General features: G+C 55.0%; 1 protein-coding gene across 1 annotated transcript; it reads left to right on the plus strand.

The window, feature by feature from the left end:
* The first annotated feature begins 15,337 nt into the window (after positions 1–15,337).
* On the plus strand, positions 15,338–16,226 carry LOC113241090 (calmodulin-like). The gene has a single exon (XM_026478658.4). The coding sequence runs from the start codon at positions 15,488–15,490 to the stop codon at positions 15,935–15,937; it is 450 nt and encodes a 149-aa protein (XP_026334443.2). The 5' UTR covers positions 15,338–15,487; the 3' UTR covers positions 15,938–16,226.
* Positions 16,227–16,830: the final 604 nt, after the last annotated feature.

A 16,830-nucleotide genomic window follows, 5' to 3' on the forward strand; every position in this document is an offset into this window, starting at 1 on the left:
CACTTGTCCTATCAGCCGTTCTTTCCGGTAAAAACAGCAGTCCACAGACAAGGCGCACCCCGTTACTCGTGGGCTCACATGGTGCTTCTCCTACGGCAACCGCTGTTTCTCCGCGTCCAGCAGCATATTAGACACGCGCATGCAAGGGTGGAAATTTAAAAAAATTATGTCACTACTCCAAGAACATTCTTACATGAAATGGCTTTTTGGTTTTTTTTCAGTTGAGACTCTGTGGCAGCAAAGAGTATAACGACTGTTAGTACCCATGCTAAGGGGCTGCTGATTTCACGCACCATTGCTTTGGCCTCACTGCAAGATGTTAACACAGTGAAAAAGGCGAATAACGTCTTGGTATTGTTAGGAGAATCGTTTTGACCTCCCAGACCCCCTGAAAGGGTATTGGGAGCGCCCGGATCCTTGAAACGCTCTTGGAGGACCACGCCGGTGGAGTGTTGAGAACCGAGTCTGAACCGAGTGTAGTACTCCCTGGGCTGGAGGTGAGAGGTACCGAGGACGCTGGAATCTTGGCAGGGACGGTGTTGACCCTACAGAATACAGTATTAATGAAGACCCCGGCCCACCCCAATCATTCACGAGGACATCCATCAAAGGGACTGCTTGCTTCAGCCGCTTCCTTTGAAGAGTAGAGGACCCGAGGTACTGTTCTACCTGGATTGGTGTCATGGTACTTTCTGTTAAAAAGAGTTCATGCCGCACCCTTGGGGATCTGCTTCTGCTACTGGGGGCTCTGAAGATACACGTCAGGATTCCCCAGGCTTGTCAACCCTCCCATGCCTGTGCCCTACGAGAATACGTGTGGCTGAGAGTGGCCGTGAGAACGTCTCTCTTTCTCTGGATTAAGCCATTCACCAGCCCTAACAGTTGCTCACCAACCAGCCCCCCGTCTGAATAGAAACACCTTGTCTCAAGGTGTTCAGGCCGCTACAACCAAATGCCACGAACTTGGCTGGCTTCCAGACTCGGTGCACAACCCAGCTCTTGGAAGGACTTTTTCCCAGTCTGTGTGAATCACCCAGGTCCCTTCGGGCTGTCCCGGGCTGGGCTGCCCTGGAGTTTGACTTCAGGGAGGAGTTTGAGTTCTCGCTCTGGATCAGAGCTCTGAGCTGTTTGATGGAAATCTGATAGGAACCGAATGACATCATGGTTCAGGAGGCTGGTGCGGGACGTGAGAACACCTTTCCCAGAGTTTGCAGGGCACCGTGTGTTACCTCCTGCTGGGTCATAAAGGGAAGGAGTGGCTCGTTTTTTATGATTGGAGGCCTCACCTGCAGAATGAAGGTCACGGGGGACAGGGGAAGTAAACAATAGACTGTTTGGAAAGTTCCTTGGATCTTCTTGGGTCAGTGTGTCCTCATGTCAGCTCCCCCTGCTTTTACTGGGCGGCAGGTCTAGGAGGGCTGCCTCCAGGGGAGCATTCCCCCAACCCCACGCTGACGCCCCCGCTCGGCATCTTCAAGCTCCTTGGCGGCTTGACTGCAGAGGCCAGCCGCTCTGGGGACTTTGGACACCTTGCACAGTCCATGTATGCAGGAGGCAACAGGAGGGACACAACGTGACTTGTATTTAATTACTGATTAAATCAGGATTAAATGATCACCCCAAACAAAAGCAAATTAGTACAAAATCCCACAATAAAAACAGCCAGACAAATGAAAATATCTTCTCAGACTTCCTGTTTTCCTGGGAAAAGGGTGATTTTTTTTTTTAATGACACCTGCTGGGATTGGTGACTTAGCCCGGGTCACTCGCCGTGCTCACTGGTGCCTCCCCTGAACTTCCGGGCAGGTGAAGGGGTCCTGCACTGGCCTTGGGGAAGGCAGGGTGGAGGAGGGCAGAGCAGGGTTCTGAAAGGGCTCCTTTGTGTGACCCACGGCCTTTCAAATATGATATTTGATGTGGTTTTTAAATTTTCAAATTTTTATTAAAAATTTTTTTATAGTTGATGTTTTGAAAAAAGAATTGACCAGCAGAAAATATTAAACGAGGTGATGTCGCTGAGGGGCTAGAACTCCATTGAACAAATCTGTTGGTGCCCAGCTGCATTTGATCAGGGGCTAAGCGGGTTACTTTAAGCCCCCGCAACCACCGGGGTGTGGTAATTACCTTCCAGAGAACAAGCTACTCTGCCCTGAGGGCTACACAGCTCCCTGAGAGGCAGGAAGAGCGTTTGTTCCAAGTTCCAAGCCTTTGAAGTTTATGATTGTGATGAAACCTTTTCATTCCATGCCGAAAGCCACATGTGTGTGAGCTTGGGTTTGCGTGGGGCTCAAGCGTCCACGTGAGCACATGCGAGCGGTGTGGAGAAAGCAGGCGTATTTGGGGTACGGGCTCCGTACCCGGGTAAGCCATGTGAAGGAGGCAAAGGGGTTCAGCAAAGGGCAGAACCCCCTTTGGAGGTCATTCACCCAGCAGCTTTAGACTTGCTTGTTGAATCCCTTGGAGTCTGCAAAGGTCCTTCCAGAGATTTGTGGTGAGTGACAGAAGGCGACACGGAGGACCCGGGGTGCCTGGCCTCCTTCCCTCCCCCCACTGCCAACTAGTAAAACCCTGCTTTTAACTGCTTCATATGTGTTGGGCAAGTTGCAACACTCATGGCTCAGGGTCCTCTTCTGTAAAATGGGTACAACAGTAGCATAGGGCACCACGGATTAATTCATGCGGGGGTTCAGACCCACGGCTGGAACAGTCACTGAGCTCAGGAAAGGTTAACAATCACTTACCATCCGAGGAAGATTTCATTTGAAACATGGCTTCCGTCGCTAATGATTTCTGAAAGACACCCTCTAGTCTAAACCCCTTGTTTGCCAGACAAGGACATCGTAACCCAACAAACTTAAGTCTTTACCCAGGACTAGGCACTTAGTGAGCCGCGAAAATAGGCCTGGCAGGAGGGTCACCTGGCTCTTTGGGCTGCAAGGAACAGGGCCGAGGGGCATTGCCACCTACTAAGGGAATCTGCCCTCAGCCTCAAGTCCCTGGAAGGCATGGAGAGTATTTTGTTCACTGGAAACTCTCCGAGTCCCCACAGCCCCCACACATAACGGGCATTCGAGAGACATCTGCTGAGGGGACGACGAAGGCTTTGATCAAGGTCAGCTGGCTGGGGCAGAACGCAGGTTTTCTGGGAAGCAGAAGGTGGTGGAAGCCTTGGTCCCAGGGTAGTGCCTCGTGTGTGGTAGGGGGGATGGGGCAGGAGGGCTCGTGACGCAGGTGTCATCGACTGCGGACGGAGGTCCAGCGTCTCAGAGTGAACCGAGACTCTCGAGGTCCAGTCCTGACTCAGCGGGCCACCGACATCGAACCTGGTGGTGTTTCTGTGTACGCATTTCTGCATTTGTATGGGGAAGAGAACACACAGCGGCTGACCTCATCTCTGAAGGAATATGGGGGTGACCCAAGCACCTGACCCAGGACCAAGCATTGCATGCCTGGAGGAGACCAAATTTGGTGACTTGGAGAAGGGAAGGGTCGGTCCTAGGAAAGGAGCCTTGTTCAGGAGAAGGAAGGGGTGGAGGGAGCGGGCGTGGTGTGGCCCAAGGGAACCCCATGAGAAGTCCAAGGGCAAAGGAAGGAGTGACTGGGGAGTGCTCAGTTCTGAGTTTTCCCCTGTGGGGTGCTTGAGGGCGGGCCATGGGAGAGCTCAGTGGGTTAGGGAGAAGGAGGCCTCTGCAGAGGCCTGGCAGGCGGGTGGGGGGTGAGCCCAGCATAGGGTCTGCCCCTGGGGACCCCCAACTTCCCCTGAGCCCCTGCTCTGAGTTCCTGGCAAAGAAGGGGTAGAAGCTGGGGCCGCTATTTTCACTAAGGTGCCAGCGGAGACCAGCCTCTGCACCATCTCTGTGTCTCAATCTGCAGCTCCAGGGAGCAGCGGCTCTGGCTCCCTGAGAGGTCGGGGTCTCAGCTGCACCTGACCCCCAGATCTGACTGGGAGGACGACCCTGTGAAGGAGGGCGTGGGGCAGGCGCTGTTTCCATACCGGGCCGGGAAGGAGATGGCAGACCCAGGATGTGGGGAGGGCTAGGGGGGGCCCTTCACGTGGGCTCCATGCTGCTCGCTCCACCGCCCCAACTCCTTTCCACAATGAAATAGGGAGCTGCCAAACTATGGCCTCTCTCTCATCTATTTATCTATCATCTATCCATTATCTATCAATCATCTATCATCTATTATCGATAGGTCTGTCTGTCTGTCTAGTAAACCCGGAGGAAGGAATTTCAAATGCATCACAGGGAAGAGCTGGAGAAAACAAACACACAAAATGACCGTGAGCCCAAATACTGAGAACTGGTCACATCACTGTAGTCCTCAAAGAAGGTCGTTTCACGGTAAATGATGACAGCTTGGAAGACACTCAAGAAAGGGAAATGGGCCAGTATAAAGGCAGCATGTATGTGCGAGAAACAGAGAGTAACGTGTCAAAAAGCCAGACATCTGCTCTCTGATCGTGCACGGAATAGAGTCAGTCTGGAGGGTGCAGCCCGTGTGCTGGGAGGGGCAGGGCGAGTGTGAGCAGAGCTCCCACGAGAAAGCAGAAGGTTCCCGATGCTGTAGTAAGAGGGGGTGGGGGTGGAGAGGAAGCCCTGCTGTCTTTTCAAGATGCCAGAAAGTAGTCAGATATACTAAAAAAAAAAAAGTAAAGAAAGCTCTTAAGAAAGAGTTAAAGTCTAGAGATCTTTAAAAAACAAATCATTGTTGGGGACGCCTGGGTGTCTCAGTCACTCAAGTGTCTGCCTTCAGCTCAGGTCATGATCTCAGGGTCCTGGGATCGAGTCCCGCATCAGGCTCCTTGTTCAGTGGGGAGCCTGCTTCTCCCTCTGCCTGCTGCTCCCCTGCTTGTGCTCTCTCTCTCTGACAAATAAATAGTAACATCTTAAAAAAAAAAACCCTCAAAAACCCCACAAATCATTGTTCCACGTGTTAATGTTCCAGATGAAGACTCTGGAATAAAAGTAGGGGGGATTTAAAGCCCCAGTAAAGAGATGGCATAGCCACAGATGAGGTTACTGAGGGACAGAGAAAGTCAAGCAAGAATCAGGACAGCTTGTCCCAGAACGTTCCAGAAAATAGGAGGAGAATGGTGGACATAGGTAAATACAGTTTAGTGGAGGTGATGCTGAAGGCTTCCTGCCAATGACGGCTTCTCAAGAAACCATTTCCAAGGATTTCACAAAAAAGCACAGAGGACCATCTACGTACCAAGCCCGTTTGCTGAGTTATCCAATGTTAAATGCAAAACTGGGGCACCTGGGTGAACTGGGTTGGTTAAGCGGCCAGCTCTTGATTTCGGCTCAGGTCATGATCTTGGAGTCGTGGGATGGAGCCCCGCATCGGGCTCCGCTCCGGGTGTGGAGTCTGCTGGAGAGTCTCTCTCTCCCTCTCTCGCTGCCCCTTCCCTGCTCGCTCTCTCTCTCGAAGAGAATTATATACATATATAAAATACGCAGAACTGGCTCCCGTAGTCAAGTGTTGCCAAAGCCAGGCGGCGGCTGGGAGGCGGGACGCCCACTGCAACGCCACCGCCTTCCGGCTCGTCTGGTGGCCTCACCTGCCTCCCTGCCCTTCTGCACCTGGGGCGCAGCTGCCTGGGGGGAACCCTGGCTCTGCCGGGCCACCAGGGGTTGCTTGAGTCGCGTGTGGCTGCCTTCAGTGGCAGAGGGGGAACAGCGGCTGAAGGCCTGAGACGCGGGGACAGCCCTCTCCCCCCACCCCGAGTAAGGGAACCTGCATTCAGGTCCCGGCTCTGCCGTGAACGAGTTCTGTGCCGTGTCTAAGCCTCACTCGCTTCATCTGTAAAATAGGAACAAACTGTTGAGTGACTAGGAGATGAGGTCACACATCGGAGCCCTTGGCAGATCAGCCAGGGCGGCGCCAGGTCAGATGGCGTCGTGGCCACTTGGCGTGATGGAGCCTTGCTGATACCCCATTACCAAGAGCAATGGGAATACCAGGGGCTGGGGGCGACAGGCCCACCTCTCCCTGCTGAAACTGGCCCATCAGGCACTGTCCCCCGGGGATAAGGGAGCCTTTCCGGGCAGGGGTCACGGGGAGCCACCCCCTCCCTCAGGTGTGTGTCACCGTGGCCCTGCCCAGCTTGGGCAACGAGCTTGTCGGGCGGGGGTGGGGTGGGTCCTGCTCTCCCAGTTCCAGGCTCTGACCTGGTTTAAGCCGTTGCCCTCTGTATGTGCCACGGCCGAACTCCCGGGACAGGCGCTGAGGGGACCGAGTCCCCATCCTCAGTCTTGTGAGGCCCAGGGTTCCGCGTCCTGTCCGCTCTGGCCTCACAGATGTCTCTGTTCCCTGGCCCCTTGTCGGGATCATTAGCTTCTTCCTTCACACCATCAGTGTCAAAAAGACCCTCCTGGGTCAGGCCCAGGATGGGGAGATCGCGGACATTAAGGCCTCAAGGTCATGCACCTGTAGGTGGTCGGCTGGCCCCGGGCCCATTAGCTCCAGGGGGAGGGCGGCCGACTGCTCACCTCCAAATGGGACGGCCGTCCACTCCCATGGACAGCCCTCGAGGCCCGAGGGGGAGAGCTCATTCGCTCCTTTTACAGCCCAGGAAGCTCTGAGAGCCGCCACTTCTCCACAGGAGGCCGGCTGCTGAGACCCACGTCGGTCCCGTGAGGCCCTGCTGCAGCCAGCTTGCCGGGCCTTGTCCCTCCAGGCCCGGAGCAGCCTGTGTCCTGTGCACGGACCCTGCCCCCACCGCCGGGCCTCCCTGCCCAGCTCTGTTCTCTCTCCTCTGGGGGCAGGGCCATCGAATGATTGAAAATATAAAAGGTCCTTCTGCCAGGGTTGGCCTGTCAACAGCAGGCGTGGGGGCGATGGGGGCAGGCTCGCCACTGGCCTCAGTCCTGTGGGAAGGGACTGTGTGTGTGAGTGGAATAAGCCCGCCTGCGTCCGTCCTCCTGGCTGCTTCTGATCTGTGCTTGTGGGAAGACTGACTTATGTCTGAGGCCTGGGCTCTCCCAGAATTCAGTCCGTGGCCCCAACACACAGCCTGGTCCCAACCAAGCCTCAGATACATCATGTCAGCAGCCAAACAGGCCAACGGAGCGCATCTCATAGCAAGTGTGTCCTTGCCACTGTCAGCAGGTGTCGGAAAGACAGACGTTTGTATCTTGCTAGGCCAAGGGCGGGGATCCCTGGTCTTAGGGAACGTGACACATGGCATTACCTTCGACTGCACTATTACAGCTTGGGGGGGTGTGTCAAATAGCTCCCCCCATGCCTGCTGAGGACCCACACATTCTCCTGAAAGGGGCCACGAGTTTCCCTAAAAGTGATTATTTAACACAGAGCCGACGTCCCTGAATTGGTAAAGGCTTCCCAGGTGACACTCAAAGACACCAAATTTGCAACTTGAAAAAAAATTCAAGACCTGGTCAAGTCCTGGGCAAGTCTGAGAAGCCGACAAATCAGTCTCTCAGGTGGATCTAAGAGGAAGGGGAGAGAGGACCCCGCAGAGGGGCCCACAGACGCCCAAGGACGCAGTCGGCGGGCTCAGGCCTCCCCTGCGGCGGAAACCCACGATTTTAAATTTGATTCCACCAAGTGTGATTTTCTTAACTCCCTTCTTAGAAACGAAAGCTTTGTGAGGCTGGGGATTGTGAAGAAAATAAACGAGTCATCCCAGAAACAGGAGCAAAATAAAAGTCCTTTCAAGAGGTGGCTGATCTCTTATACACACACGTACACACACGCATACACACATGTGCGTGCACACACATGCACACACGTGCACACGCGTGCACACACACACGCGCTGACCACCTCTTTCATCTTTTCCTTTTCTTGTTGGTTCCCCGCTTTCCTATGTCTCGGCACCTCCCACGTTAACGGCTAGACCTGTGATCGCGCTGCTACAATCCCAGCACGGGTTTGCCTACACCACGTGCTGCCAGGGTCCTCGGACGAAGGCTGCCGCACTTGCCCTCTTCGCAAGCAGCCTGGGCCGACACCCATCTCTTCGTGTCCTCGCGGGCACTGCAGCGCTCAGTGAGGGCTTACCAGCCGGATTGGGTATACAATGACACCTCATTATCATTTTAATTTGTTGTCTCCGTCTCCTGCCGAATTGTAGAGTCTTCCAGTATGTTTCTTGGCCATTTGGATTTGCTCTTCTGTGAGCTGGCTTCGTATCCTTGGCCCGTGTTTCTATTTTATTGTGGTTTTTTGAAAAAATTTAAGAGCTCTTCATTCATATATTAAATCATTGGTCTGTTGTTCATTTCCTCCCAGGTCCGTCTCCACCCCCCCCCCCCCCTTTTTTAGCTTAAACGATGTAGGATTTTATTTCACAAAGATGAAGAAGTGCCCCGGGGATCAGTCTGGGTGGCATGGCATCTTCGGAACATTGGGGACCCAGGGCTGTCTAGCTCTGTCCGTCCTTCTGTACCACCTCCTGACCCCAGGGGGCGGGTCCAGGCCTTGTCTCAAGCCCGACTTCTGCACAGGAGAATTCTGGAAACCGGTGGAGAAAGTCAGTCTCCTCTCTTCCCTGAGGCTGCCCACAATCCTTTTGCTTACATCATTTTGGCCAGAAACTATTCACATAATGATACTAGAGCAAGGGAAGTGGGAAATTTATTCTTGGACGTCTCCAGATGGCCACGTGTCCTGGGAGAAATGATGAGTTTTAAGGATGTTTGTATTACTTTTAGGGAAAAACAGCTGTTGGTGCAAACAGGTTGTTTTTGCCACGAAATCCCAAAGATGTTTGTGTTCTCAGCACGACCTAGGCTCCAAATGAGATATTTAGTCTCTTCTAAGTTCTGACACCAAAAATGTAGCTGCTAACAGAAGAGACACCAACTTTTCTTTACTGATAGTCACTTTTGACCACACACAGAATGGCATATTTTTTGACATAGTCAATATTATTTTCAACATAGTCTTTCATAACTTCGGCGTTTCCAGAATTATTTCAATGTATTTCTGCTATCCCACCTCTGACTTGGGGCCCCCATCTGCTGGCGTTTCGTTAGTTAGATCTAAACTCCCTAAAGGCTGCCCGTGTTCACGTGTCACAGCCGTTAACGTGAGTGTGATAGCGTGTGCCTTGTGTTCTCCTGTAACAGGTGGGCTATTTCTCTGTGTCCCGGTGCTTCTGACAAAATGGTGAAGAAGCCATAATTGGCTTCTGGCAACCTCTCCATTTTGGGGCTCCCCTCTTCCCCCTCCTGTTACCACCTGTCTCTCCAGGGACCTAGAGACCCTGCTCTTCCTACCTCATATCCTGTCCTCCCACTGTCCCCCTCCAGCCTCTAGCAGCTGTGCCCGCCCTACTCCCCTGTGCTTCACCTGCCCCCGGGGACCCCAGAAGTCAGTCCCTGGTCTGGTGCCTGGCCGTGATGGAGCCTTCACCTACCCACTGAGAGAGGAGTTTATATAAACTTGCCAACTGCTTTTTCTCTAGAAGTTCCATTTTTAATTCTTCGGTGGGTGGTGGGTAAAGGGAAAAGTCATTTTTGAAAATCTCGCTCTGGCAAGACGACCTGTGGGCAGTTATGTAGTTTCCGTAGTGAGTGTGGATGAGCGCGTGTTTAAGCCCGCAAAGGAGAGCAAGAGAGGTGCATCCAATATCACCAGGTTCTGTGGGGCGGGAGGCTGTCACAGACACTCTGGAATGTTCTGCTCACTCAGCAACACAGGACGTTATGACCCACGTTGCGTGGTCATTTCCACAGTGGGGAGGACGTGTTTGTACAGAGATCCTATTGCCCTCTTGCCTGGTTCTCCTCAGGGCAAACGGAAAGGTGGAGGCGTGGAGGGATGGCAGGAAACTGTTGTGAGCTCTCCAAGGGAACCCCAGTGGGTGGTGGGGGGGATCCCGTGGCCAGGGCTTCGGGAGTCCTGTGACCTAATTCACTCCTTCTGAGCAGCGCATCGGGACGCGTGGGTGCGCCCCAGTCACTCCCCTGGTCTGCAGCAATGTCTTGGGGCTGCTCCCTCCCTCGTTTCTTGCCAGATGGAAGGACCCAGGAGCACCTGGAGCAGAGATGGGGGAAGGGGCTGAGGCAGGCGCGTCTGTGGGAACGGATGCCTGCTCGGAGCCAGTGTTCAGGCAACGGCAACCCTGATGCTTTAGGAGCTCGTCCCGAAACTAGAGATACAGTAGAAGCACCGGGCACCACCCTTAGAGGGATCGATTCATTACTGCTTTTAAAAAAAAAATTTTTTTTTTTTAAGAGAGAGAGCGAGCGAGCATGCGTGCCAGGAAGGGAGGAGCAGAGAGAGAGGGAGAGAGAGAAGCTTAACTAGACTCCGTGCTGAGCATGGAGCCTGACACGGGGCTTGATCTCACGACCCTGAGATCATGACCTGAGCTGAAACCAAGCGTCAGACGCTCAACCGACTGAGCCACCCGCGTGCCCTGATTTATGACTGTTTTTAAATTAAAGTTGCTGATTTACAAGTTTGGTCAACTCTTTTTTTCCCTGACGACTTTGGCTCTACCTTGTGTCAAGACTAGCTGTGACATGAAGCCTGGGACCCTTGGAGGTAACAGCAGACTGCAGACAGGAGGGGGGAGCACCCACTGGAGAACCTGCAGCAAACTGGGACCGCGCAGTGCAGGGCCCACACACCTGCTCTTGGCCCCACGGGAGGGCTGCGCCATGACAAGACCAACGGTCCCATCTCTCCTCTCTCGCTACTGGGACTACGGTCCACCTCACTTCGTCCAGAATGGGGGGAAATACAACACGCGACGCCTCTTAGAAAGATTTCCAGCACGGATGGTTAAAGTTAAAATGCTTAGTGTTTGAAGGGATATATTTCTGTTCTCCGGAAAAATACCTCACTCAGAGCATTTCTTGTGGAAAGTGCCAGACAGCTACAGCGCCATCATCACTGGGGCTGCGTATGTGTGTGGATGGCGCGTGGGGGGTGACATGTCTCCTGCCAAGCTCCCAGGTGTGTCGTTGGAAAAAAAAAGAGCGGGAAGGACGGCTCTTGCCAACGACCCGGCAAGTCTGGGCAAACGGTGGACAGCAGCTCCCGCCAGCAAGCAGTGCTGAGTGCAGAGCGATCAGACCCAAACCCCGCTCCTTTCAACACAAGCCCATGACAGCAAGGCCTCTGCCCTTTTCCAGGCAACCCACTGGTAGCCCAAGAATCACGCCTTTGCTTGGACAAGGATCTAAAATGGAAAGGTGAGGGGCGCCTGTGGGCTCAGTGGGTTAAGCGTCTGACTCTTGGTTTTGGCTCAGGTCATGATCTCAGGGTTGTGGGATCGAGCCCCGTGTCCGGCTCCATGCTCCGTGGGGAATCTGCTTGAAATTCTCTCTCTCCCTCTCTCTGTGCCCCTCCTTCCTGCACATGCGTTCTCTCTCTCTGAAATAAATAAATAAATCTTTAAAAAAAATAAAATGGAAAGATGCTCTCCGACTTCTGCGCCTTCAAATGTGAGCGTTTCCGGTGGAGTGATGGTCACCTACCAAACTCACTCAACCCCAGGAGCACCTGCTCCACGGCGGGCACTAGCAGTGGGAGTGGGCAGCAAGACAGACACTGTCCCTGGCATCGGTGGGACCCAGTGTTTCACTCGGCCTAAGACTTCCTGAGAACAGGGAACAGCCACACTAGTCTGCCTCAAGGCTGTCTTTTGACCGGCAAGCAGATGCTACAGGGACTGGAAGCTCGATGAGGTGCCCCTGCAGAGAGCTGGCGGCTGGGGAGGGGGAGGACGGCAGGGAAGCGTGCCTGAGCCTGTCCCAGCTAGCGCCTTCCCTGCCGCTCCATCCGTCTCCACCCTTATAAGGCAGGGATGGTGCTCTCTCCACAGTGAAGTCACCTGCCTCGGGCCACACTACCTGTGACCAGGGGGCCTGGACGACTCCCCACAGCTGCCTGGTTCTAAGGTCAGCGATGGCACCACCTGCCGTATTGCTCCGTGGGGAATGTGACTTGCGTTTTGGGTTCTGGGCACGACAGGGACTCCTGAGGAGGTCTGCTCACCATTTCTACTGCTCATGACTCATAAAAGGCCTGATGGAGCCCGGTTCTGGGACCTGGCCCCGGAAGCTCTGTGTGCGGACAGCCTCACGTGCTCACACAGCAGAGCCCCCCTCCCCACAGGAGCTCCAGGCAAGCTGGGGGGAGATGCCAACTCCATGGACTGGCTCGAGTGGGAGGGACTAGCAGGTTCCTGCAAGTCTGAGGAGCCAGAGGAGGCCCCCAAACCTGTCTTACTGGTTTCTTACCAGTACTTGGCCCACAAAGCCAACGGGGAAGGGAGGGCTGAGTGTATTTCTGCTCCTGGGGAAGCTGCGGCTGGCTCCAGCCGTGGGTTCTGAAGGCCTGAGCAGGAGGCCGACCACCTCACACGCCTGTGCCCAACACACACACACATGCACGCACACACACACTCAGGGCTGCTGCATGAGCCGTGAGGAGTAAGGCCTCCCCTCCCCGGAGCAGCGGGGCCTGTTGCCTGTGGGGACGGCCTCGGGGACTCCTCCAGCCTAGGGGGAGGCTGCGTCCTTCCTCTTCCCTCCTCAACCCAGGGGACCCTGTTTGCCTCCAGGACTGCAGACTCTCTCACTGGGAGAAGTCCGAGCATCCCTGGCAGCAGGGTCAGGGAGATACATGGAGAGGGGCCCCGGAGAGGGAGGGAGTCCTGGGCAGGAGAGCTGACCTCAGTCAGGTGACACCAGGAAGGCCCTCTGCTTTCTCCAGCCACGCTGCTAGTCTCTGCTCTGCCCAGCCACGTCCTCTCTGTTCTCGATAGCTCCAGGTGCTCCTTTCTCAGCCAACCTGGGTGCCCCCCTTCTCAGGTGTGGTCCTTCTGTGCCCCTCGGCAGGCAGCCTTTCTCTGTCTCCCTCACACTCAGCTGGGGGGAGACGGACACCCCACGGGCTGATGTGGGGTGTTCTTCTCACTGGTTTTCTTGCACATGCTTCTTACTCGGGCCCCGGGGCCAAGGGCTGGGGTGCCGAGCAAGTGACAATCCCCCAGCCTCAGAGTCATCCCTAATGGACACCCTCGTCCCAACACCCAGAACGGTGCGGCCCCGCGAGGAGGCACCCACGGATGCAAGGGATCCCCAGCTCCCTTTGCTCTTTCCGAAGAGCTGGGCCAGGCTCTGGGCCAGGACTGAGGAGGGAGAAGGCCGCTGACCGGCCGCTCACCTGCTGAGGCAGGAGGCCGGGTGGGGAGGTCGGGGAGTGATTTCCATATGGGTTCATGCTCTGAGAACAACACACCATATTAGAGAGGAAGCAGGGCCCAAAATGGCAGGCCGCAGGTGGGGGGGTACTCACCGAAGTGCGGCTCCCTCCCCAGTTACTGGGGGCCTTGGGCATAGGACTGTGCCTCCCAAGATGCCATCTGTCCACGGGGAGAGGGAGCAACAATCCTTCTCACCTTCTGGCCCCATGAGGACACTCTCTAGATGCTCTTTCTAAATACAAGCCTCTGCTCCGTGCGGAACTGCGCTGCTGGGGCTGAGGTCCAAGAGCTGACGGATGTCGGAGCCTTGGACTGTTTGATGTGACTAAAACCTCCAGGCGGACGAGTTTAGTTTATCAGTCCAATCAAGAAAGGTGAGACTGAGGTCCTCCTTTTCTTGAGTGTTGGTTCACATCAAACACAAACCATCTTGTTACCAGAGATGAGGTTTATCCTAGAATAATAATGCCTTCCGCTGATCAAAGATGCTTTGATCTTTGAGCTTAAGTGCCCTGATCATATAGGGTGGACTTATTATCCTATTTTATAGATGAAGATATTGCGACCCACGTTAAGTTTCCAAATCCGCGACGGAGCTAGAACCAAGAGCTTCCGTCTCCTGATAGCATCTGGAAAGTTCTTAATTGTTTACGAGGCATCATCTAATACCAAGGGAACATAAGAAAACGTTGAGCATCTTGGATTTGTAATCACAAGTCCTGCTAATAAGGTAAGAAAGAAGTGTAAAATATAGATTTATATCTTCAAATACCCTAAAGAGCAGATCTCGTTGTCAGGAGCCCCACCCGTCTGGGTCACGTGCGAAGCAGGAGCTCCCCCGCACCGTGTTTCAGGTAGACCACGTTCTCCACCCGATACTGGGTGTCGGTTTCATTGAGAAACTGATTGCTCAACGATTATTGAGGTCTCTGTACTATTCCAGCGCCAAGATGAAGCAGCAGCGCTTCTTCAAGACATCTTTGTAAAAGAAGTTAAACAACTGGAACATTCCCCTTTGTGTCTCTCTCTCCACCTGGGTCCCCTGGCGCGGGGTGGGCTGGGGGGCAGGTGTGCCCTGGCAAGGGAAGTGTTTGCCTGGCTGCCCTCTAGGGAAGAGAGACTTATCAGTCTGTCTGAGGGGCTGAACCAGAGGGAGCTAGAATTTATACAACTCCACGGCAGAGGGAAGGAGCTCATTCCGTACGTGGACGCACAGGTGGGTGGTAGTCCCAGGAATGTGCAGGGACCAAGAGGAGATCTGTTTGAGAAAGACACCACGGAGTCTGGTGCAAACGTCCCCTCAGAGCCCTGGGTCTCACTTGCTAAGGACTTGGGAATAGTCCTCAAGGGTTGAGCTCTAGGTCTAAACTCTGCTACTCAGAGCCTTGGGCAGAGATGATTTCCTTCCAGAGAACACAGAAAACTGGGGGCCACGCGCTCCCCAGCACCCCCTCTGCTCTTGGACAGGAACCCCCACTCGTCCTCTGTGTCCTCATAGAGAAGCTTGACCCTAACAATGGAACGGGATCAGAGGAATCACGGAGCTCGAGGAGAGGTATTCTCGGGGGACAGGAAGTCTTTTCCTCACCCCCCGAAATCACCCTTGGACCATTTGCATCGTAAACAGCACAGGTTGTGCGTGCGCCCCGGCCCCGTGCTCCAAGCCGCGGGCAGTGGGCTGTATCTTCCATCTACACATCTGTCGACCGCCCTGGCCTGGGAATTTAATGATGCCCATGGGTCCACACAATTCCACTCAATTCTACCATATTCGCCTCTACTGGTCCGCCCTGTGGGATGAGAGCTGGACAGCAGCCTGAGAGGGGCACAGACAGGGACGCTGGACAGTCGTCCTCTCCTCCAGGACCTGCCGTGTCCATCGAGGGAGGCTCCCTTTCCCTTCCCAGCCATGGTCTCTGTGACGTCCAAAGTGGCACGTCTGCAGTCGGGGCCTGGAGAAGCTGGCAGGCCTCTGATGGCCCCCACACTGGCTCCCTCCAGCCTCTCCTGGGCGGGCCCTGCCACTCCAATTCCTGCATTTCTGGTGTGCTGCTGGTCTGTCCCTCCCTGGGAGGAGGATTTCGCCCAAGGACATGGAAGGGTGGAGAGCCTTTCCCCTCCCTCTGTTCCAGTTGCAGAAAAGGAGGGGGTTCCCATCCCATGGCAAGGCTGCCACGGAGCTCTGCCCTCACACAGACTTGGCTGCCCATCCCAGTTGCTGGTCCCCAGCCCTGACGTGAGCCCTTTGAGCCGGCTGGCAGCAAGGTCGGAAGCTCCGTGACAGGTGTCAGTGACATGGCCGAGCAGCTGTCTGAAGAACAGGTGGCCGAGTTCAAGGCGGCTTTCTCCAGATTTGACACGAACGGGGATGGCACCATCAACACCCAGGAGCTGGGCGCCGTGATGCGGGACCTGGGCGAGGACCTGTCGGAAGACGAGCTGAAGAAGCTCATCGCACTGGTGGACACGGATGGCGACGGTGTCATCAGCTTCCAAGAGTTCCTGGCAGAGATGGTCAAGAGGATGAAGTCCTGGGGCAGCGAGCACGACATGCGGGAGGTCTTCCGTGCCTTCGACCTGGACGGCAATGGCCACATCAGTGTGGACGAGCTCAAACAGGCCATGGCCACACTGGGCGAGAAGCTTTCCCAGGAGGAGCTGGACGCCATGATCCAGGAGGCCGACGTGGACAAGGACGGGCAGGTGAACTACGAGGAGTTCTTGCGCATCCTCTCCCAGAAGTGAGGCCCGGCCCTGGCCCGTCTCCTGCCTGACTCTGGTCCTCACGCCTTCTCGGGGCCCCTGCTTCTGTGGCAGGGGAAGTAAAGGGGAAGTCTGGGTGGTGGATGGGAAATTCCTTACCGGTGGGAAAGCCCGGCCTCACTTGGGCCTGGGTTCCGCGTGCTCTGTGCCCGGAGCTGCTGTTGTAGAGAAATGGGGAGCCCCCTGCCTCACTGGGCTGTCGTGAGGAAACCCAAAGCAATGTAGTGGTTGAATAAAAGGAATGTGAGCTCCAAGGGTGGTGTGTGCTGGTGTTTGAAAGTTTGGTTGGAAAGTGGAAAATCAAGGCTTCCAGCTGGTGGCATTTGGGTTTCTTTTGCACGTCTACCCCCTTCACTGGCCAGACAGTCCTCCTCCAGCGTCTCCGGGATGCCCGAGGAGGAGAACAGGTGCAGGAGGGGTGTGTCAGGCTGGGAGAGGATACAAGAGGCACTTTTTTTTGGCTCAAGGTTCTGCCTGAGCTCCTGGGTCCGGCCCAGAGGCTGGAAACCAGAGCCTGTGACTGGAGCACTGTCTACACCACAAACAATAAATTACCATCCTTTGCATATGGTCATCCTCTGTTGCCTCCAACCCCATTTGAATTGGGGTTTGCGGCATTGCAGCGTGGCCCCCCAAAATCAGGCCCGTTGGAGGCTGTTCGTCTCAGTTTGCAAGGCTCCCTTCCTTGTCCCGGTTCTCAAAGATGGCTTCATTCCAGGTCACCCTGCCCGGAGGAAACCGAGGCCCAGGGTGGCATCGGAATGAAATCCCGGGGTCGTAGGAGACGCAGGATGAGCCCCAGGCCTCAGGAGGAAAACACACATGGTTTTCCAGCATCGTCTGCGACCAGCTGTGCGGCCCTGGGTGTTGTGTGA

Source organism: Ursus arctos, unplaced genomic scaffold (genome assembly GCF_023065955.2).
Source record: "Ursus arctos isolate Adak ecotype North America unplaced genomic scaffold, UrsArc2.0 scaffold_30, whole genome shotgun sequence".
Classification (NCBI taxonomy): Eukaryota; Metazoa; Chordata; class Mammalia; order Carnivora; family Ursidae; genus Ursus; species Ursus arctos.

What these genes read in the sequence shown, in the direction of transcription:
- LOC113241090 (XM_026478658.4), top strand. Translation starts at nt 15,488, where the DNA reads ATGGCCGAGCAGCTGTCTGAAGAACAGGTGGCCGAGTTCAAGGCGGCT.